General features: G+C 44.5%; 2 protein-coding genes across 7 annotated transcripts in view; both read left to right on the forward strand.

Annotated features, from left to right (window-relative positions):
* Positions 1 to 19064, forward strand: part of LOC130385843 (dual specificity protein kinase CLK4-like) — a 19334-nt gene extending 270 nt beyond the window's left edge. Inside the window, exons 2-14 of one of the 6 annotated variants that reach the window (XM_056594567.1) lie at positions 1373 to 1553; positions 10887 to 11014; positions 11398 to 11618; positions 12142 to 12229; positions 13009 to 13075; positions 13168 to 13281; positions 13475 to 13641; positions 15552 to 15646; positions 15753 to 15882; positions 16352 to 16434; positions 16526 to 16605; positions 16741 to 16831; positions 16939 to 19062. In XM_056594567.1, coding sequence (XP_056450542.1) covers positions 1375 to 1553; positions 10887 to 11014; positions 11398 to 11618; positions 12142 to 12229; positions 13009 to 13075; positions 13168 to 13281; positions 13475 to 13641; positions 15552 to 15646; positions 15753 to 15882; positions 16352 to 16434; positions 16526 to 16605; positions 16741 to 16831; positions 16939 to 17088 — 1593 coding nt within the window. In that variant the 5' untranslated portion in view covers positions 1373 to 1374 and the 3' untranslated portion in view covers positions 17089 to 19062. Of the gene's footprint in view, positions 1 to 1372; positions 1554 to 9159; positions 9862 to 10886; positions 11015 to 11397; positions 11619 to 12141; positions 12230 to 13008; positions 13076 to 13167; positions 13282 to 13474; positions 13642 to 15551; positions 15647 to 15752; positions 15883 to 16351; positions 16435 to 16525; positions 16606 to 16740; positions 16832 to 16938 lie in introns of those variants that run through there. The other 5 variants (XM_056594568.1, XM_056594569.1, XM_056594571.1 and 2 more) reach the window with 5 other exon arrangements.
* A 351-nt stretch (positions 19065 to 19415) lies between these two features.
* Positions 19416 to 22545, forward strand: btg4 (B-cell translocation gene 4). The gene is made up of 4 exons (XM_056593562.1): positions 19416 to 20076; positions 20504 to 20641; positions 21319 to 21607; positions 21941 to 22545. Exons 1-4 carry the CDS (start codon positions 19904 to 19906, stop codon positions 22163 to 22165), a joined length of 825 nt encoding a protein of 274 aa, XP_056449537.1. The 5' UTR covers positions 19416 to 19903; the 3' UTR covers positions 22166 to 22545.
* Positions 22546 to 23279: the final 734 nt, after the last annotated feature.

Consider the following 23279-nt stretch of genomic DNA (forward strand, 5'->3'; position numbering starts at 1 on the left):
CTGTGGCCCCGGTATAGTTGTCCATGTTTTTTATTAAATAGTTTGAAAATAACATGGTTTGAATAAACAAATATATTTTATTTGATAAGATAATAAGAAGTGGTTTTTGTTTAACGGGGCGTTTTACCACACTGAAACATGTGCTCTTCGCGCGTCGAGCGACTCTACCCGGCTGGTGTTCTCTGCCAGGTGTGTGTGTTCGTGTGGAGGGTTTGAATTATGGTTTATGTGTTTATTTACCTCAATACACTCATAATTAAATATAATTTAGGCTAATGTGTATAAGTGCTCTACTTTATCCGCAACAAATTGTTTACAATGCAGTGGCTTTTCTGATCATTGACGTCTCCAACCTTTCCCCTGGCTAGAAGTAATGTTCGTATCGTTAATAATACACTATAGTATTAACGTTAGTAACGGTAATACTATAGTGTATTATTAATATTAACGTCACTAACGTCAATAATACATTATATCATTTACGTTAATTAACGTTAATAACATTAGTAATACACTGTATATCATTCTTTTACGTCTGCAGATTCGTGCAGAGAATTTATATTTTATTGCATTTATTGTGTCGATACTTTTATCCATGGTGGTTTTTCCATTTTTAAAACCGACGAAGCTACACAGAAAGTTCCTTTTGAAGTTTGTTTCGATGCGTAGCCACAAGTTATCATTTTGGTTTTCCAAGAGGACAAGTTAACTGAATACTTAGGATAATGCGTAGGATACTACATTGGAAGGTTTACGTTTGTTCGCAGCAAATCTTGAAAGCGTTGTGATCTTGAGAGTACACCATCTCCATTGCATGTCGACTGCATGAGAGTGCTGAAGTCCACCACTCTGCACCTCGCCCTCCAGCCACGCCACCCATGACCTTGATTTTTGGTACTGTTGACAAACACATCCAGGCCTGTGGAGACAGAGACACCAAACCCTTCAGGGGGTTAACATGTATACCAACCATTTGTTCTTTAGTGTAGATTAATTTGCAGATTCCTTCCTCTTCATCTCAAACCCTTGCTTTTTAAACCCTTTTTTTTTGTGGACACAAACAAGAATCACACTAATGTGTCCGGACTCACTAGTACAGACATATATCAATACACATATGATTATTGTATTCAATGTACTTATATTGAAATGGTTTCTTAATAGTATCTTATACTGATATAATATTCCTATAAGAAGCCCAAGCATATATCTCATTCCCACACCACCACCCCTCTGCAAAAACACAGAAGGGGGAAGGTTGTCTGACCAGGAGTCCTCGGTCTGTACTTGACTGCCTACTTGAGTTTTTTAACTGGGGATAGTGTTTTATGGTGCACCGTGGGAACGATTTGTCTCACTCCTTGTTTGGCAGATATGCGGCGCTCAAAGCGCCAGCATTCCCCTGAGGAGGAATGGGTGGAGGACGGATACGGCTCGCAGAGGAAAGAGGAGGCCCAGACCACCAAACGGCCCCGCCGAAGCAGTCCAGTGGAGGAGGCAGAGCTCAAGGATACGTGCCCCAGGAAGAACCATCACGGCAAGACCTACGAACGGTGAGACACCCGGACCCAGCTGTATACACTTAGTGAGCACTGAGACACCAGGTTGAACCCACTTAGTGAGCACTGAGACACCAGGTTGTACACACTTATGCCACTTTTCCACCGCACATGTAGCTCGACTCGACTCGACTCGACACGACTCGACACGACTCGACACGGTAGCAGCACGGGTCGTTTTCCACCGCAAATAGTACCTCCTGGACGTGGGCGGGGTCGGCTGCGCGAAAGGGCCGTGACGTATTTTTGTACGCGACGCAAACAACACCTACGCAACCCACACATGGACAGAACCCACATAACAACAATGGAGGACATCGATGCGATGGTATTCGTGTTCGTATTATTAGCTGTCATGTTGAAGAAGTTGAAGAAGTGGAATATGTTGGCTGCGTGTCTCAGTGATAAGACTGAGACTGCTATGGCTGTTACCAGCATGGTTGCCATGTCGCTCTCGTGACTTCGTCACACTCTCTGGCCAATCAGTGGCCGGCCGTCTGCCGACGTCACCTTTTAGCATTGGCTCAGCTCGCTTGGAACCTAGAGCGAGTCGGTACTAGAAAAAAGCAGCCACTTCAGGTACCAGATACCATGTTTTCGCGGTGGAAACGCCAAAAATGCGAGCTGAGTCGAGTCGAGTCGAGCTGGTACCATGCAGTGGAAAAGCGGCATTAGTGAGCACTGAGACACCAGGACCCTGTTGAACACACTTAGTTAGCACTGAGACACCAGGAGCCTGTTGTCAAGGCCGCCTTAATGCACAGGCTTGCCTGGGCTGAAGCCCCAGGGCCTACGACGACCAGGGGGCCTATCATGAGCTGCAGTAAAAATATATAGATCTTTATTATTATCTTTATATACTGGCCCATGATAAGCCCCCCGATCAGCGTAAGCTGATCGGGGGTGATAAGTGTTGTACACACTTATCACTGAGAGACCAGGACCCTGTTGTACACACTTATCACTGAGACACCAGGACCCCGTTGTACACACTTATCACTGAGACACCAGGACCCCGTTGTACACACTTATCACTGAGACACCAGGACCCCGTTGTACACACTTATCACTGAGACACCAGGACCCTGTTGTACACACTTATCACTGAGACACCAGGACCCCGTTGTACACACTTATCACTGAGACACCAGGGGTCTCATTTATAACCGTTGCGTACGCACAAAACGGGGCTGAAAGTTGCGTACGTGACTTTTCACGCCAAGGTTGTGATCTATAAAAAACCAACTTGACGGTAAAATGTGCGCAGCCCTAAGCAAACTCTGACCCATGCGTACGCATGGTTTGGAGGAAAAGGAGAATTGGCGACACAGACGGTGTGGTGGTGAACTGAAGTCAGACCGAAGAATTGCAGAGTGAGAAGAACGATTAAGTTTTATCATCGCCCTTCATCAATTTAATTTCAACCCGTATCATGCGTTAAATCCTAATCAGAATAATTTAAGTCCACTGCGTTATTTCTCAGTTATAACTCCAGAAATATCTCCTTAGAATAGAAATAAAAAGAAATTCTCTATATTTAATCCCGTCACTCCATACTGTCCACTGACGGCGCGACTGCATGGAATAAAGCATCTGTCCAACATGTGTCAATAACATAATATTTTTATGTGACACTGTAAACACATAATCAAATGTCAATTAAATCCCAAGTGTGAAAAACCAAGCCACACTCATCACAATCGTTGTCCGTTACTCTTGATGCTTTTCATGACAAATCAGGCATTAAAAAGGGGTTATGTTCAAGAACATTTTACGTGGGTAATTACAAACTGATTATCCAAGGCTCGTCAGTCTTATTACCGTAACCCTATAAATACAGAGGTGAGCGCCGTGGTAATGCTGCACCATATGGCACTTCTGGCGGACCATGCAGGATTCGGAGGGAGAGGGTATTTAGGGACCATAACGATTTATTGGTAGGCTACATAAAAATATGTAACTCTATGTCAGACCACTTCTTTTTTAATTCTGGGACTGTGCTACTGACAGAGTTCACTGCTGCAGCAACATGTTGCCACTCACTCTGCTTTTTGTTGTTGGCGATTCCAATCCCGTGACCGCCGAACAAAACTACCTTTCGGGCCTCCATCTCACCCACAAGTGTCTCCACTTCAACCTCCGTGAAATTTCGCTTTTTTGATTTTCTCAGTACTTCTGCCATTGTTTCCAACAAGACATAATACCGGCATCTGAGTCTGTTTCATATGCAGATCGCATTCATGAGGTCATTTGCATTGACCATTAATGGTTAAAAAGGGGCGTGTAGAGGGCGGAACGTGAAGCTGATTCAGCTGCGCACAATTGTAGTCAGTATGTGATTTATAAATCAAAGATTGCGTACAGGTGTGCGTACGCAGTGTTTTATAAATCCGGATATTTTTTGGCGCACGCAAAACTTGGCTTCTGGGCGTACGCACATTTTTAGTAACGATCCCACGCACAGTTTTATAAATGAGACCCCAGGACCCTGTTGTACACACTTATAACTGAGACACCAGGACCCCGTTGTACACACTGAGCACTGAGACACCAGGAATGTCGATGGTCTACATCCTGACAAAAAGAGTACAGGGGCCAGGAACGTGCACAGGAATCTTGAGGGGCAGTTGCTCTGACCTGAAAAAAGGGCAACCCCCCCCCAAAAAAAATAAAAACCTCACAGGCTATATGAAGACTGAGAAGGCTCTTTAACCCTGTACTTTCTAGCATGGTCCTCTCATCTCATATTGGGTGATCAGCACTTAGGCCTACCTTCCCTATGTGCCTCCTGGTCCACATTGTCCTCGTGTCTGGAGGCTTGTGGCTGCTCCTCATCTTAAATGTAATGGAATTATGAAGAATTGCCATTAGTAGGCTAAAATATGAGTCTGATTAATTAATCAATTGGCCTACACAGTGTCTGCTTTATCAAAATGCCAAGTCTCTGTCTCACCTGCTGGTTTTCTTTTTCGTAGCCAACCCTGCAGTGATGTGCTCCTCTTTGCTGCCTCCTAGAGTTGTCTCTCTCTCTGTCCTGAATCCGCCTCTTTTCAGCGGGCATTTCGGCTTCACTTAACGATAACAAACAATACCCAAAATAGTGATAAGATTTAGGCATTTAACCTTTTGAATGAAAGAATTAATGTGATGCATTACATCCATCATTCATTCTTCTTGCTAAATCGAAATGTTTCGGGTGAACTTTGGTGTAATACACATAGTAGTTAGTAATACACTTAGTACATGGCACGAATAATATGGCCCTTGCCATATTATTTAATGAGTACTAGCATACTTAGTACCTGGACAACAGGAACCTTTTTGTGCCTGACACACGGTACCGTGACCTCTCATAGTACACACTTTATTCTCATCATATACTTTTCATACTGAGGCGCGGACTGACAACCCATGTAAATTCATGGTGAGTATCATTTCCTGTCTGATTTACAGCCAGCAAAGTCAACTGCTGCAGAATTGCATGTTTATCAGCTTATAATTTCTCCTTTTAAAGATCCCATATCATGCTTGTTTAGCGTTAGTAATTGCATTTGGGGGTACAACTAGAATAGGGTTACATGCCTTTATTTAAAAAATACCCCATACTATTCTCACACTGTTAATCTCTGCAAAATCCATTTCAGCGTCTTTCAAAAACTTTGTGTTTAGTATCATGTCGCTTTAAGGCCCCCCTCCCAAGTAGCCCAGTCTGCTGTGATTGGTCAGCTACTAGAATAGGGTTAGGTTGGTCGAACGCTTCGCGCGTGTGTCTGCAAATTCACAACCCCAAGAAGTTGTAGACATTGTGGGTCGCCAGAACTTCTGCACTTCAGCCCTGCCCATAGTCTGAGGTCACACTAATTTACGGAAGTAAAGTTTGAGCTCAAAAAAGCTGTTTCACACACTTATTGAGGGGTGTTCTCAGTGGAGGCGAAGACTACTCCTGGCTCGGACTTAGATTTATCTAGTTTAGCAGACGCAAAAAATGTATACATATGTCATATAACAGTCTAAAGTAAAAGGAATTGTCGAAAAAGCATGATATCAACCATTTAAGGTTACCGAAGACGCGCAGCTTTCATTGTTTGAGAGTATGCCTACTTCCAATGATGAACACAAAGCAAACAAGTGGTTTGAAGATGGGGCAACGCACTGCTAGTCACCCGCACAGAAATCACACTGGCGCTTTTGTGTGTGACGGATTGTCATCAACTGAAATAACATTGCTACCTGCTCATTTCTTGTTAAGTAAATGACCAACCCAGTTATTATTAGTAGGTACAGGTTTTTGGAATCTTTTTTTTCAAAATAGAAGCAGCTAATAATTACTTTCATTATTAATCCCCCCCCCTCCAAAGATCCAACTATTCAAATAATTGGAATTAGGAGTACAGCTTTCTTCCTGTGCCTCAGATGAAAGGAGCTGTCTCGAGATGACTCAATTGATTGGTTCACAGGAAACAAACACAAACTTGCTAAAGCAAGATTTACAATATAATGGAAAGCTGTTCAAGAATTAAGGGATGAAATTAGGGCTAGCCAATGGGCCAGATACTGTTCTATAAAGTACCTGTAACCTACTACCGACCAGAGGGGAACCGACCTAAGATAAGAGGAAATTCCTTTGTTACAGCACAGCAGCATTGGAAGACCTCAAGACGAAATAGATACAAAAAGAACAAACAGAACAAAAAGAACAAACAGGGCAAACAGAACAGACAGAGCAAACCGTATAGTATACATTATAAAGTGGCCCAGTGACAGTATATTAAAGTGTGTAAATGTAAGAAAACAAAGAGAAGTGATCAACTGTAATATACGTTTGTGTGTGTGTGTGTGTGTGTGTGTGTGTGTGTGTGTGTGTGTGTGTGTGTGTGTGTGTGTGTGTGTGTGTGTGTGTGTGTGTGTGTGTGTGTGTGTGTGTACACATACATAAAAACACGTACACGCATATGTATTTTGTTGTACAGCCTAATGGCGGCCGGCACAAAGGAGCGCTAGAAGCATCTTGCATCTGGGGGAGATGTATCGGTGTTTGAAGGTGCCATGTGCCACAGCTAACATAGAGGGGCTGGGAGGGGTGACCTAGGACTGAGTTGAATTGGTCCCTCATCCTCCTCCTCACCACTGCCTCCAGACTGGCCAGCTCTAGCCCCACAAGAGAGCCGGCCTTCCTCACCAGCTGGTCAAGTCCAGCGTTGATGCCACCGTGCCATCACGCCCCAGCAAAGAACAGTGTGCTGGCTATCACAGACTGAGATTCTAGATATTCTAATTATATTTTAATCATTCATTCATTTATCTTAACAAATATGTTTCTGAGTAGATAAACCCTTCAAAATGGCCTATTCAATTCGTCTTGGAACGTTATGGGTAACCGCTAGTGAGGAATTTTTGTTCTAATTGTTATCTACACCGTTTTCTAGGTTAACTTTTGGTAAAAACGTTGGAGTAAATAACAGGAAGACCCACACCAGAGCTTAAATTTGTTCAGAAAACCAAAGCTTTTGAAAGGCATTTCAACTCCACCAACTATCGCGATAAAAAAACAAATAGCTAAAGCTTTACTGTGGGTGTTTGATTTGTCTGCTGCCATGCGTTTCGCTACTGCTACCAGCCCATATGGAACAGGGCCTCTCTTGGACAGAACACTGTTTTACATGCTTGGTACAGGAATAGCAGGACTTGTAACAGTGTACATTCTGGAACATATGGTACAGGACTAGTGATCCACTATTGCAGTTATGTGTTGACACACCCCGAAAACGCCCCTTGATACATACACACGCACAATTCATCCACACTAAACAAACCACTTAAATGCACATGCATAGTGGTTATTAAGTAGTGTACTATATAGGGAACCAGATTTGTACACGCACAGTCTATGTCTGAATAGACAATCTAGGCTAATGTTAGGAAAAAAAAATGTAGGCCCTGACCTAACTGGCACCTGGTCAGTCATACCATTACACAAGTGATAGCACCTCTATAAGAGTAACATAATAGAGTGAATTGTGTAAACTCTATGCAGCACAAAGCACTCCCACACATCAGTAACACTGACTATTACATCACAAAGCATCAGGTGGACTTGCATGTTCAACAGGCAACCAATTGATTGTACCAAAACATGACAATGATATCACATGAGAGATTAAGGAACAATGCTAAATTGAAATACTTGCTTCACCGACAACAACGTCACAGACGCTATGTTCTCTTTTTAAACTTCTGTACTGTTTTGTTTTGGCCTGTGTGTTATGATTCATTATTATTGAGCAGCCCAGGATACCAGATATGAAACAAATCGGCACACAAACACAGCGTCCTGCAGCTATAGAAGCAAATGGACCAAACTAAAAACCCTCGTCCTTTCTTCGAAAAAGCTCTATGATCCGAGCCGTGCTATAAAGAGGGTACACCTTGGAGATGTATTTGAAAGATGGAGACGGCTCAGACCCCGGAAGGATTTGAAGACAGATGCCACACAAACTAATGTTCAATAAATGGCAAACATGTAGATTAGCTGATCAACTGACTGTGTAGGACTCGTGGTTGCTCGTCATCTTCAAAACAGACTAGTTGTGGATAGACCTCCAACTGGCATCCTGCCTGAGTCTCCAGTCAGGGGAGGTGATGGCTGTAAGGCCGTCATTTTGACTGCAGTGCCAATTCTAAACGCTGATAATGTTTCATATTGTGCCTGTTCTGTTTGATCGTACATTTGCTGTAGTCGCAAATCTGTAAAAGAGCTTACAAAGACTTCAGGTCTATTTTTATAAAAAATCATCGAATGAAAATAGTGATACATAGTGAGGCTGTGGTGTTGAACTGTGGCAGGGGGGGTATTTAGTTGGTGTCATTGAGCTGTGGAACAGTGGTGTTGCCCCCCGGTCCCAGCGCGTACTGAGTGAGAGAACTCGGGTAACAGAGTGACAACGGGCCTGCATGTTGGCAGCTAGGAGTGAGACATTCTCAGCACAGATTTACCGCTGTGTGTGTGTGTGTGTGTGTGTGTGTGTGTGTGTGTGTGTGTGTGTGTGTGTGTGTGTGTGTGTGTGTGTGTGTGTGTGTGTGTGTGTGTGTGTGTGTGTGTGTGTGTGTGTGTGTGTGTGTGTGTGTGCAGAGAACATGGGGTTCCAGTGGGCGTGGTTAAGGGGTGTGCGTGCGGGATGGGGTTTCCGTTGCAGGCATTCCTGTGATGAGGGGGGATGCTCATGTTAACTCTGGGATGTCTAGCATTTGATTAGAGGAGGCGGGAGTATGGGCGACTCCCCCTCTCTTGAAGTCAACATGATATGGCCCTCTTACTGTTGAGGATTGGATTAGATTAATAACGGATGGCGACATCGTCTAGTCAAGTTGTCGGCAGTCACCCAACAAGGCTACAAACATGTACCATTATTTTGGGGCTTCTTTTTAAGGCAGGGATGGGGGAAGGGAAAGGGGGGGGGGGGGGGCAGAGAAGGTCAAGGGTGGAACGAGAGCTGGCGTCGAGGCGGCGATGATAACAGGAAGAAGGGTGGGATAAGGGTCCTATCAGCACGTTCTGCACGCCGCTCGTCCCCGGGACGTGTCGAGGCGCGGCAGGGAGTGACGGAGACAGGTGCACCGGAAGGCCCCTGGCTGTTGACACGGTAGACGTGGTCCCCGCTGAGGCACCTTGTCTTCACTGTACCTAAAAGGAACAAAAACGCCCCCACTGTTTCACTGCAGGCGTCACGGGCAACCTTTCCACCCTGGCCACTTCTCTAAATCCGTCTGGCCGTGGAACATCTCCATGGAGAGGCAGTTTCCATATTAAAGTTTCTTTGTTTATCAAAATTGGCAGAAATTCATGTAAATATCTTCTATGTGCAACTCTGTGTCATCTCCCCGTCACGTTGTTGTCCTCCACATCCTGCATAGCAACAGCCTACCTCACTGGAGTAAGTGTGGAATGATCCAGGACAGATTGGGGGTCCTGGCTGATATGTGACCCACCCCTCTCTGAAGGCAGGGCAGAGCTGGACATGGGAGAGCACTAGTGTGCCCGGGGTTCACTCTATGTATAGCAGTGTCAGCAGAGAGGTCGTCAAGCTTAAATCAAACAGTCGTCCAAAAAAAAAAAGAAGATTTTAACCTCTACATAATTTTTTTATGCAGAGAGGTAAAGTACATAGAGGATGTGTGTGTGACGGCAGTAGAACAAGAGGACAAACGTTTTCTTTCACATCAAGAGCAGACCTACCAGGCTGGATTTGTTATTGCCCACCGAAGGCGTCGTGTCGTAGGCGTCTGGGGAACACACTCATAAGTGGTGAGAAGAAGAGCTTCTTCAGCGCTGGTAGTACCTCATTGTAGTGGGATTGCACTGTATGCATTTTGTCATTATTCTCATTTTTTTTTTTTTATTGACGCAATAAGAATTGATTAACATTACCATAGTTTGACTGATTATCAAATCGATAATCATTGGACACTGGTAATCATTGGACAAGCTAATTCTTAGGGTCTAATTCTCAGTTTAATTAGTGCTGACTAATTCAGCAACTGACGTTTAGTTATTCCAATAACATTTAGTTATTGTAGATATTGATTTGGCATGTACTAAATTGTATGTGGAATAGGGTCAATTGCCAGGATTTTCATCTTCTAATAAAAATACATTTTTGTCTGGCATGTCTTGATTAGCTAATCAATAGTATGAAATTGTGTTTTACCTCTGCAAAAGACTCAAGACTCACCTGTTCAGAGTTCACCTGGACTCTGCGTAGCCTCCCTCCCCCACCCCTCCCACGCACGTATTGTATGTTGTATGTCCTGGCACGTAATGCACACACTTATTGTCCGTTGTAGTTAGTTATAGTACTTAGCATTGTGTAGCATCTTATCCTAGCTATATCTTTGGTGTATTCGGGGAATGGGTTAACCTAGCGATTTAGAGTGCTTTGCACTTGGTTCTACCAACATCCTTAATGCACCGACAGCCATATATTGTTTCTTCTTCTTCTGACAAATGTACTTATTGTAAGTCGTTTTAGATAAAAGCGTGTGCTAAATGCCCCTAATGTAAATGTAAAATGTATCTGTACTTGATTATTGGTTGCTGAAATATTTTGGCTAGACTTGAGAATAATTGCATGTTGTCGTTTTTTTACATCTAAACAACTATTTTCAAAGTGACAATATCTAGTCCATACACACGAGGAAATATTCATCAATTAATTAAAATGATTGGTCCTCACCTCCAATGTTTGGACCTGGTTCTGTTTAATGAAAATGTTTAAATAACCATCTTCATTCATCAACCTGTGCTTTCTGATCCTTCGTTTCTATGGGCAGTTGCCGGCAGAATACCAATAGGCCACATCAGGCGCTGCAAAGCAAGGCCAGAGAACCCCGCAGAGGAGTCGGCGCTTGGGACCGGACAAGAGCCATGGGGACCCTGATAAGAACCAGCAATGGGAAAGGTAGTCCTCAATGGATGTCTATGTAGCAATCAGTGCATATGGAGGGGGTTGGAATATGGTGGTTTTCAAGCTAGTGGTAAAAGGGTCACAAGGTTACATACTGCCGTTTCAACCGTAGTGCACTCTTCAATGTGGGAAGGATTTGTTGTACAAAACGCTTTCAAACTTGATAGTCTAGTTAATGTCTAGACCTATTTTTGTTCAGTCTTTTTGGAGTTCCCGAAATGACACAATGTGTTTTTTTTACTCCTCTATGTCAAAGGACTGTTAGGTCATGACCTGCATGAGAGCCATGCGTGCTAATGTCTTGCATGACGATTCAATTGAACACATTGAACCTGGCTGTCCTGCTTTCTGCTCTGTGTCTGTCTCCCTGCTGCTAGATATGGAGGTCCCCGTCTGCCACAGCGCGCGGACCGAGACAAACATAAACACAGGGGGGCCCACCAGACCCCAGACACTGGCCCACAGTGACGCACACCTCCACTCCGTGCACACGCAGCAGAAGGTTCCTCACTCCTCTGCGCACGCACATACACAACGCACACACTCGCACACGCGCTCCAGAGTAAACAGTCGGAGCGGCAGTCAAAACAGCAACTCGGTAAGATGGGCTCTGCCTTTTCATCGTGCTACCTAATCGCTTTCTTCCCTGAATGACTGGTTTTTGTTGGTTTTCTAAATCGCTAAACACCTCGTTAGGTATCATTTTAACCAGCGGGTTTGATCCTACATTATCCCATCCATTCTGTCTCTAGCTGGGGAAACCTTTGACCAAGCCGCTAGCTTAGTGTGGCTTCTTGCATTGAGGTTGTCTTTGAAAACGTTGCCGATGTGTTTCCCATTGTGCCGTCCGTACGCCCCCGGCTTGGCTTCGTCAGGGGTTTGAATATGACTCCCACCGCGCCCTTCTTGCCAATCCCAACGCCAACGCTCTGCCGCCATAATGTCCTCTGTCAGCCCCACCGACTCTGTTTCTGTCTCTCCGTCCTTGGGTGACGACACCCCCCCCACCCCCCCCCCAACCCCCCCAACCGATGGCGGCGTTCTTCTGGCTGTAATCTGCCTGGCCGGTTGTTGTACTGTTTGCTGATGTTGACGACGACCACGATGGTGACGGCATACAGCGGAGTGGCGGGACGAAGAGGAAGAGTTGTGGCGGTGACGGAGAGGGCCACCTGGTCTATGATGCCGGCCTCCTCCTCAATGAACGATGTACACAAACCCCATCTCAATCTGTTGTGTCTTTTCCTGCTCACTTTGGCCCTGTCTTACAGTCATCCCTTTGGGCTTTCAGGTTTTAATAGAAAAATGCTAAATGTGTACACAGAGCAGCAACTACACATGTAGTTTCATACTGATTATGGGTGGGCATTCAATCAAATTGTTAGAATGGCTCAAATACGATGTGTGTTGCAGAGTAGTCATTGGCTTTACATATCGATCATGGTACTTGCTACCCGAGTGGATGCATAGTTATTTGTGGGGAAAAAAAATTCTTCACACATGGCTCTTTTTTATTATGAATTTGTAACAAAATACAATACTTAATTGGTATGGAGCTGGTTAGAACGACATGATTCATTATGTATTTATCTTAAACCGTGTTTTTGAACGATGCTAAGGCAGCTCAAAGATTGCCCTGCTGCTATCAACACCTCCAGTTAGGGCTGATTCTGTCTGCCCTTACAAGAGTCAATGTCATGAGGAGTTCCACCTTGGATCCTGCCGACCATGAGCTAAAATGTTAGTTTAGGCCTGTTTTAGCTGACCAGAGCTTAAGTCTGTTGGTATCTAGCTGTCCAATTATCTGAATCTCTCTCTCTCTCTCTCTCTCTCTCTCTCTCTCTCTCTCTCTCTCTCTCTCTCTCTCTCTCTCTCTCTCTCTCTCTCTCTCTCTCTCTCTCTCTCTCTCTCTCTCTCTCTCTCTCTCTCTCTCTCTCTCTCTCTCTCTCTCTCTCTCTCTCTCTCTCTTTCTCTCTCTCACAACCCAGATGAAGTGGTCTCTACTCTGGGAGAGGGAGCCTTTGGAAAGGTGGTGGAGTGCTTGGACAGGAACAAGTAAGTCTAAAGGACTGCCACCTCAAACCCACCCTCTGTCAATCACTCACTGTGCGTTTGTACTGACGTGTGTGTCCGTGTGTGAGCAACAGGAGTGAACGAGTGGCTCTGAAGATCGTGAAGAACATTGAGCGCTACCGAGAAGCGGCCCAGTCTGAGATCGCAGTTCTGGGGGAGATCAACAGCCTGGATGACGACCACACGTTGTGAGTTTCCCACGATTCAGGACACAGTAATTAATGTAGTGGGACTCTACTCCATGGTGCAAATTATGCAAATACATTTATATAATATTTCATGAGAAGCAAGCCTATGTGAACACTGATGTAATTCCAGGTCGCTGAATACATCCTGACTGAGCTCTCTTTCTCTCTCTCTCTCTCTCTCTCTCTCTCTCAGTGCGTGTGTGAGAATGCTGGACTGGTTCGACCATCACGGGCACATCTGCATTGTGTTTGAGCTGCTGGGCCTCAGCACCTTCGACTACCTGAGGGAGAACGACTTCCTGCCCTTTACAGTGGAGCACATCAGACACATGGCCTTCCAGATCTTCAGAGCAGTCTGCTGTGAGTCCGGCCACCTTCACCCCAATAACATCCCCCTCGTCGTACCCTCTTCCGCTCTCTACGACCATGGGACGTGTGGCTGGATGTCCTGAATGTGTCGAGCAAATGAGAAACCTCTTACACGATTATCATTGACGGTCAGCATTGTCGTTCCCAGAAATGTGCTGCTGCTCCAGCACAGCACGAGGAATCAGGCTTATTAAAGGGAAACTTCACCCATTTCCATTAAGCTCTGTATCGTTAGAAACCCACTCATATTTTTGAATGGTCGTGCATCATTCCCTTATTTTCTGGAGAGACTGGAGAGATCCGTATCGATCTCCAACACTTCCTGTTTAAGATGACGTAATATGACGATTTTTGCGTCGAAGTAAATAGGGAGTGTAAGAGGGGAGGATTCTCGTAAGACTACAAGCACTACTCCCACCCCCCTATAGGGGGTGGGACACACTGACACTACAGACCTATTAGAGCAGTGCCAGTGGGTGGGACTTCACCACCAGAAACTAACATCCACAGCGTCTGAAGCTAAGCTAACAGAGGCTGTTGATAAAACTGAAGTACAATGGCGGAAGGTACTGAATCTGACATAGAAGATGGGGATTTTGAAGATCTGATGCTCGAATCAGATGTTCGTGGCTAGGAACAGGAGGCGGCTGCGGCTTCTACGGCCGATAGGCGGAGATCTAGATCAGCGGGAGTGGCCAGCGAAGCTGTACATCGTGGTGCATGGTGGGAGTTGTTGTCTTCAATCCACAAGCGCCAAAAAGTCACTTTCTGCCTTTTCTTAGTCAAGAATTTTATTTTATTATTCGACTACATATAGGACCCAATTTCAATACATGTTCATGCCTCCACCAGGGAAATGCTCCTTTAAAGAGAGTAAAGCAGTGTTTCCCCCAGCACTGCATGGTTAAGGCGGCCGCCTTAACAACAATAGGGCCCCGCCTTGACTACCAATGTACAATAAAAAATAAATATATAGGTATATATATTTTATTTTTTTATCAATATTTTTTAATTATTATGCATTAACAAAGTACAGAACTCTTGTAGGGAAAGAAGACATACTTCCATCAGGTACAAAAAATAAAGATAAATAATTCATTGGTGATACTGTTCAAAACAAAAGTCGTGCGAACTGAAACCCTCACTGAAGACTCTCTCCCCCCCCCCCTCCCCACTGTAAAGTAAAGTTGAGTGGTCTCGCTTGTAATTTTTGGAGGTTTTGTTTATTTTTAGTCGTTTTGTTGGATTATGTGATGTGCAACTCTGGTAGGAGTGTTCTAACCCTAAAGTTAGCGTTTCTAGTATCTTCGTATATACACTAGTTAATTCTTAAGGCCTTGCAGCTATAGGTGTCTCGCTGCCCCACTTTTTTGTTTTATTGTTATGTGAACACAAAGTCTGATACGGTGGCCACGTCCATTCTGACTTCATTATTGTGTAAATTCCTTTAGTGGCCTTGCATTCTTCCAGCCATGTCCACTTCCCCCCATAGAGTTTTTCAAATTAACATGGATTCTTCCACCTTAACGGTCTCCACGACAGCCTTTTGTTTTGTTAATATCAGACCTAAAATCCTTTGTTTTGGCCTTCCTTGGGAATGTTTCCCAATAAGAATAATGTATACCCATCGTCTCTTCCATGGTACTTGCCGGCCTGACTGTCTTCCCGTGATCACGCACCATTACATTGAGTGTCTGATGTAAGGGTTTTCATTCAGGGAGAATGATGCTAGGTTGTACCCACTCCTGAGAGAGAAAGGGACAGACCGTTTACTCTGGCATAAAACTGCTACATTTAAAGTACATCACAGGCACAAAACAAATTGATTGAAAAGTCTCTAACCTAGTGTGTGTGTGTGTGTGTGTGTGTGTGTGTGTGTGTGTGTGTGTGTGTGTGTGTAGTCCTTCATCGGAACAAGGTGACACACACAGACCTGAAGCCGGAGAACATTCTCTTTGTGCGCTCCGACTACGACATGGAGTACAACGACCGGCTGGTAAGACCCCTGCATTGCAGTGCAAATATAACCTGGGGGGAGGCGGTGTGGGGGGGGAGGCCGTGGTGTCTCACGGTGGGTCCTGTGTGACTCTGTGGGGGGACAGAAGCGGGACCAGAGGACCCTGAAGAGCCTGGACGTGAAGGTGGTCGACTTTGGCAACGCAACCTTCGACCGCGACCACCACCCTTCCCTGGTGTCAACGCGCCATTACCGGGCCCCTGAAGTCATCCTAGGTACTCACTCAGTCACTCAGTCACTCAGTCACTCAGTCACTCAGTCACTCAGTCAGTCACTCAGTCAGTCACTCAGTCACCCACCCACTCACTCAGTCACTCACTCAGTCACTCACTCAGTCACTCACTCAGTCACTCAGTCACTCAGTCACTCAGTCACTCAGTCACTCAGTCACTCACTCAGTCACTCACTCAGTCACTCACTCAGTCACTCACTCAGTCACTCAGTCACTCACTCACTCAGTCACTCAGTCACTCACTCAGTCACTCACTCAGTCACTCACTCAGTCACTCACTCAGTCACTCACTCAGTCACTCACTCAGTCACTCACTCAGTCACTCACTCACTCAGTCACTCACTCAGTCACTCACTCAGTCACTCACTCAGTCACTCAGTCACTCACTCAGTCACTCAGTCACTCAGTCACCCACTCACTCACTCACTCACTTGTGTGTGGGTGTTTCTCAGACCTTGGCTGGAACCAGGCTTGTGACGTCTGGAGCCTGGGCTGTATCCTCATGGAGTACTACCTGGGGCTGACAGTGTTTCAGGTACACACACAACACGCCCTCCCACGTCGTACTCCCCCGCCCGCGTTATGTTCCAACCACACACCTCACGCTCACATCCCTTGTCTCCCAGACCCACGACAGCAAAGAGCACCTGGCCATGATGGAGAGAGTCCTGGGCCCCATCCCTCCCAGTCTCCTCAGCAAGACCAGGTACACACACACACACACACACACACACACAGACACACAGACACACACACACACACACACACACACACACACACACACACACAGTATGATATTGACTCAACACACCCGTATATTTAAATGTGTGTGTGCGTGCAGGAAGCGGCACTTTGTGGAGCGAGAGCGTCTGGACTGGGATGAGCACAGTAACTCGGGCCGCTACGTCAGAAAGCACTGTAAACCACTGAAGGTACTGCTACAGCACCCTGCTCCATGCTTCGGACGAGGCCCGGCTGTCCCCCGCTCTAACCCTCTGTGTGTGTGTGTGTGTGTGTGTGTGTGTGTGGCATCTTACAGCAGTACATGCAGAGTAGGAGTGCCGAGCACCAGCAGCTGTTTGAGCTGATCGGCAGCATGCTCGAGTACGACGTCTCCAGACGCATCACCATGGAGGAGGCCCTCTGGCACCCCTTCTTCACCCCCCTCAGGATGGTGCGCTGCCCATGATGCAAACACCTGCATATATTACATACATACACACACATGCACACAAACATGTACAGGTAAATACCCACCCGCACACATGGTGAACCAATACACTTTTGTTTTCAGTTTGGCTTAATTTTTTTATATTTTTGGTTTTTGTTTGAGTATACACTCCTTCTAGAGTTTGGTGAGTGTACACTCCTTCTAGAGTTCGGTGAGTGTACACTCCTTCTAGAGTTTTTAAGATGAACTATTCTCTTTATTGGAGAAAGCAGTGATTTTCAAAGCGAGTATTTTTATTGTGAGTGGGTCACACATACCTGACATATGCACACAGCTACACAAAGCTATAATAACATGGCAAAGCTAAACAGCGTTTCAGTGTGTGTGCTCCAGGAGTGCTGATGTTCTGACTGTATCAGCCCTCAGTGTCATACCAGAGTCTTTATGAGACTTATCTCAGGGTGTACAGCGACACTGAGTGGCTGAGGTTTAGGCCCAATCCCATTTCTACCCCTTACCCCTTCCCCTTACCCCTTCAGAACAAGGGGGAGGGGTAAGGGGAAAGAGTAAGGGGTAGAAATGGGATTGGGCCTTAAATACACCTCGTCTGGCCACGGGCTCAACCGGCGTCGTCAATAGACCAGTTCAATGCTGTACTGTTTACATGACCGACTTTCCTCAGTAGACGACAGCTCCTAAACCAGTATGCTCACCAGCGAAAAGCACAGGGGATTTTGCTCAAAATGCTAATCCTTGAGTTTGCAGGGTCAAACCGAAGTATGGTCCTTTTTTCTTCAATATTGGTAGACAATCCATTTTTTTACGTGTTTCTGTGCATTTCTACACAGCAATATTTTCTAGCATTATGTTTTTATTTACTATTACGAGTTACTACTGACGAGGGCAGGGTTAGCCAACATCAGTGTTCAGGATGAATTTTAAGATGTCAGGGTTTGAGGTCTGTTAATTTATATTGATTGTTTCTTTGGTCTTCCTCTCCTAACATGGTTGGGAGAATTGCTGCAGTCTTTTAAAGGAAACTCTGTTTGTGTATAACTCAGGTCTGCCTATTAAGGCAACTTATTTATATACCTTATTAAAAAAGATTGATCTTTGGGGCTGAGTTCTGAAGTTTGAGTTTGAAAATAAAAATATTTATTATGTTGAAATGTTTGTTTTGTATTATTTTTACAGGTAAACTCGGTTTTTCTTCATTGGCTTCTGATACAGGGGAGATTTTAAGCACTGGACACAAGGTGAACATTGGGGTTGGAAACCTATGGTTGAACTCAATAATCAGCTCGATAGTGATGATTATAAGGCGCCACATTTTAGAAGCAGAGCATAGTAGCCTATGTCCATTTCAAGGAAACATTTCAAGATTTTAGATGTTACCTGGTCCCTTACCTGGTAAAGAGATACGCCAGTCTAGATGGGGACGGTAGGCACTATGCAGCGCTTCGCAGCCGATCTGACGTCATTGCTGTTTCAGACTTCTAAAAACCTCTGGGAGCCCAGCACACCATGCAAAGGACAGATTTTAGATACCGCTATTGGTAACACTTTACAATAAGGGTTTATTATGGGACATTCATTAAAATAAGTAAATGAAGTAATAAGCATAGGGGTCAGGGTTTGTGGATTTACCCTAAATCTATTGAATAATGTCGGCCTGTGAATGAATACCTTAGTTAGCATGAACTACATTAGTAAATAATTACAATACCATTAATGCTCAATACTGCATTAGTCAAATGTTCATTAATGCCTTATTGTAAAGTGTTACCATGCTAGTGAAAGAGAGCTCATGTTTTAAGCTGTATAATTCAAGATAACTGTCTATTCGATCCAAATCAATGATGATGCATCTTTCCTGGCCCCATAGATAAGTGTATACTCAAGCCCATTACCCATGAATCGTTAAATCTCCCAACAGAATTAATGAATTAGCGACATTTGGACTCACACTTTGGGCTGACTTTTTGTTTGTAATGTTTGAGGGTATAAGATTAATAAACCTAGGGGTTTAGTTGCTTATAGGATGCTTATAGGATGATCGTTTCTAATCATTGATTAGAAACAATCCCAAAAATACAAGCCAAGTATCTGTCAAAACATTTAACTTAATACAAAAATTCATACACAAAGTTAGGCCTAGTACAAACCGTTTGCAAATTAAACGTTTATAAATTGAGATAATGAAAATGAGATCTCACATGTTTAAGTCCCCCCCCTCTCACCTGTTTAAATCACCGCCCCCTCCCTCTCACCAATTAAAGTTCCCCCCCCCCCCCCTCCCTTTCACCTGTTTCAGTCCCCACCCCCTCCCCTCCCACACATTAAATTAACCATGTGCAGGTGTGTGTCTTCACCACAGACGCCACGTTTACCATCTAGAGGTTCTTAGACCTGTTTTATTTTTACAATATCTGGTACATGAATGAAAAAAAGAAAGTCGATATTTGTCGATATATTGTCGATATTTTAGAGTTAATATTCTTGCAATATTGAGTAGATAAGGGGCTGAATGTGTTGAAACCATACAACAGGCCTGTGTGTTTTTTAAGGTTCCAGGAGCAAATTTGTTTGCTTGAGTGGTCCCGCTTACCATGTGTTTTAGGTTTTTCTTATTAAGCAAAATAGTTTTTTGGATTATGTGAAGTGCAACCCTGGTAGGATTTTAAGCTGCAACAGTGTTTTAACCTTAACTAAGATAGTTTGGATGTGTCTAGTGTTGTGATCGTGCATTTGCTGGAACAAGTGTTTGTTAGGAAAGTGTGTGCCTATTTTTTTTTTTTTTCTGTTGAGTATCTTCTCTGCAATTGTTGAGGCCATGAAAGAAGAGATAGCCGCCGCTGTGTTTTTCATTGCCCGGCTGGTAAAGAGATACAGCGGTCTAGATGGGGACGGTAGGAGGCGCTTCGCAGCCGCTCTGACATCATTACTGTTTGAGACTTATAAAAACCACTGGGAGCCCAGCACACCATGCAAAGGACAGGCGTACAGGTGTGTAGTCCTACCTGCTGAGTATGCACTCCTTAAGGAATGACATTGTAGTAAAACTGCAAAAAAAATCGATTCACAGGCAATGCATTGGTTTAATTTTTGTAGACCACAACATATGCTTGGATATATTGAGAACGATCACTGCTTAAAATACAAACGCAATGAATTGCTTTTGTTATGGATGCTTATTCCTTTCCTCTTGAATTAATCATTGTTTAATTGTTCTCTGAACATGCAGTAGGCCAGTAACCATGAAGTAAAGTGCTTCCTTAAGTTAAATCTGTCAAAATAAGTAACTCAACTATGACCAAATGACGCTAATTCAGCCCTCGTGACATCATCCCACCTGACTAGGCCTAATTCATTATTCAACTTCCTTCATGGAACCGTCCAAAGCTGCCATCAATTTTGCACCTTGTCTTGGAAGGTGTCTGCGAATGAACCGAGTCATGCTGAGGGACCCGGTGTTGGAGCAGGCCTGTGTCCGGAGCGGAGTACGATACGAGGGTCTGGGCCTGCCAAGGGAGCTCACCCTGTGGGTGGACCCAGGGGAAGTGTCCTGCAGGTAGGCAGCCAAACCGCGCAACCCTATCATCACCAACCATTGTCTCATTCGATGGTCTCAGCCAAGGGTGCAATTGAGGCTGCAAACTATAAAATACTGCTGATTCACCTTAGTAGGGGTTGTTCATCAGAATGTATCATGGGATTTTATGAGGCAAATGCTCACCATTTTGAGATTGCTCGAGTTGTAGTCACATAAGATCTTAAGTAAACATAATTTAACCTAGGCCAATCAAAGCATTGTTTTAACCTCTTTTTTTTTTATACGAGAAACGCAGTGGCGGATTGAACACTTTAACCTACAATGCCCCAATTATCACTAGACGATGACCAAAACCCCATTACTACCTAAATTACATTCCTATGCTTCCCACATTGCGGTGCCCATTCAGATGTGACCTCACAATTGCCAAGCCCTGTTGCGTTATCTCTATCAGGGGCACTGGAGTCCTTGCGGTATCCATATTGCCACTCTCAGCCAAACGGTTCCTCATTCGAAACCTAGAAATGTCATCAGACTACATCTAGGTGTCGAAGTTGCTTACCCCTTACCTTCTCGTTATGGATGTGCCTCTGAAATCTCTTTGCAGGAAAATAATGTGATGCGGTGTCTTACTAGTTGTCTAGCTAATTTGGCCCCGGTCTGATGGAAAGTAACGATGTGCTCTGTCTCTCGAGATATGGCGAGAACACGGCTCCGTTCTGCGTATCGCTGCTGAGTGGCGACAACCGCAGTGACCGGGAGTTCTCTCACCGCATCCAGCGTGCGGTGGAGCGGGCCAGCCTGGATGTCCCCTCGGGGGCCTCCTCGGACGACGAGGAAGACGTCTCGTGCGGAGACACCAGCCGGAGCAGCTGCAGTAGCAGCAACCCATCGGTGTCCCTCCATCTCCCCGCGTCCGCCCCTCTCTCCCGACCAGAGCAGAAGACGATCCCGACCGTCAGCAACCCCAACAGCATCTACCAGGTGGGCTGTGTGGCTAAGCTGCACCATCAATCTGTATTTGAATGGACGGGAGTGTTTTTATTGTAAAAATATATATATTTGCGCTTGAGTTTGTATGTTAGTTTGGAAACCTGTATTCTCTGTGCTCCAACCCCACAGGAATCCAGATCTTTAACCTTTTGAAAGTACAAAGTTAATTTCCAGTTTTTGTTGTGTTTACAAAATGCATAATTTTTTACCTTGAATATCTCCTTAATGACCCCTAACACAAACGCATGCAAGTTAATGTGGATGCCACAAACGTGTTATTCAGTTTCTCTCCACCCAAGACCTAATCCTATCCCTTCTCCTCAGTTCAACGAGTTTGCCACTAGCGTGCCCCAGCCCTGGGTCAACTACCCCAAGAGGAAGGCTTTTACCGGGGACGGATTTCCGCCTCACTTCCCTACTGCTGCTGCTCTTCCTCCTCCGGGCCCCCAGTTCCATGGGCAGAAGGCGTTTAGGTCCCATCGACCAAGTTTCTCCTTTTCTGGCCCTCGTGTTGACAAGTACCATTGGGTGAGCAAGTCCCGCTCATAGACTTGGACCACATCCAGAACCTGGAGAGCTTAATTTGTTCAAAGGTGCTGAAAATCCCTGTAGTCAGCTGCTCGTGACCTTGAAAGAAGAATTATTAATTATTATTATATGAATTAAGAATTATGGAACTTTTTTACAGGATAAAAAAACGTTACGATCTGACACAAAATGATTGTGTCTTGACGGTTGTATTTTTAAAGGATAACTGTTGAATGATTTAAATTGTGAAGATTATGGTTTAAAGTGATGCTGCTTAAGCATGTTTTAAAAGTTTCAACTATTTTAAATAAAACATAACTTCTAAATGTATTTTCAAGTAATCTAAATGTGTATCAGATGTAAATAAACGGTTGACAAGAAATGTCCGGCCTGTGTCTTTCATCTTATAGTATGGTTACAAATTGAACTGTAAATGGAGTATAGGTTGCACTAGGTCATGATTGTACTGAAGCATGAATATATGAACTTGCATGCCAGACTCAAAAGTAGTATCTATCAAATATCAGGATTTTAACCCAAAGTGTATTGATATAAGTGGTTAAATAACTATGGGGACAGTTCTCGAAATCCAACGTGTCTAAACATGATTCATTTGAAGCAGGTTATAACTGGAAATAAAGTTGTGAAAAGGACAATCGAGGGACATGGATATTCCAGGGGGAAAGTTCATTTGAGCGATGAGCTATATCTAATGTGCTGGTAGGTTCGGAGGAGTGTTCGGATCCTGACTCCTAACTATGAAAAGGGATCCCCTGTAATGGATTAAGAATCGGTTGTCATGTTTTATAATGCAACCTGGATGGGGCTATAAGCATTTGTGATGCAACAGATGTAGGCCTACAGGTTTTTTTTCCACGACTCTTTAACACGTGCAACCCTGTACACGTGTGTACATGGATCATGTTATGCAACGCAATAGAGAATATAGTTTGATACTATTGTAACGTGTGGTAAACCGACCATTAAAGCTTAATTTCGCTGTATTTCCCGTCACGAAACGCATAGAATAGTTATGTTTTAGATTATGACAAATCTTAGACTAGAGAAGACTCCTAGTAACCCAAGGTTTCCTCGTGGTGGGTTTATTTATTTAATTACGTCTCATCAACTCGCA

This window comes from Gadus chalcogrammus, chromosome 7 (genome assembly GCF_026213295.1).
Source record: "Gadus chalcogrammus isolate NIFS_2021 chromosome 7, NIFS_Gcha_1.0, whole genome shotgun sequence".
Taxonomy (NCBI): domain Eukaryota; kingdom Metazoa; phylum Chordata; class Actinopteri; order Gadiformes; family Gadidae; genus Gadus; species Gadus chalcogrammus.

Coding starts and splice junctions, on each gene's coding strand:
- btg4 (XM_056593562.1), top strand. CDS start 19,904: ATGAAAGAAGAGATAGCCGCCGCTGTGTTTTTCATTGCCCGGCTGGTA. Junction 20,642..21,318: donor CCAGGGGAAGTGTCCTGCAG/GTAGGCAGCCAA, acceptor CTGTCTCTCGAG/ATATGGCGAGAACACGGCTC. Junction 21,608..21,940: donor ACCCCAACAGCATCTACCAG/GTGGGCTGTGTG, acceptor CCTTCTCCTCAG/TTCAACGAGTTTGCCACTAG.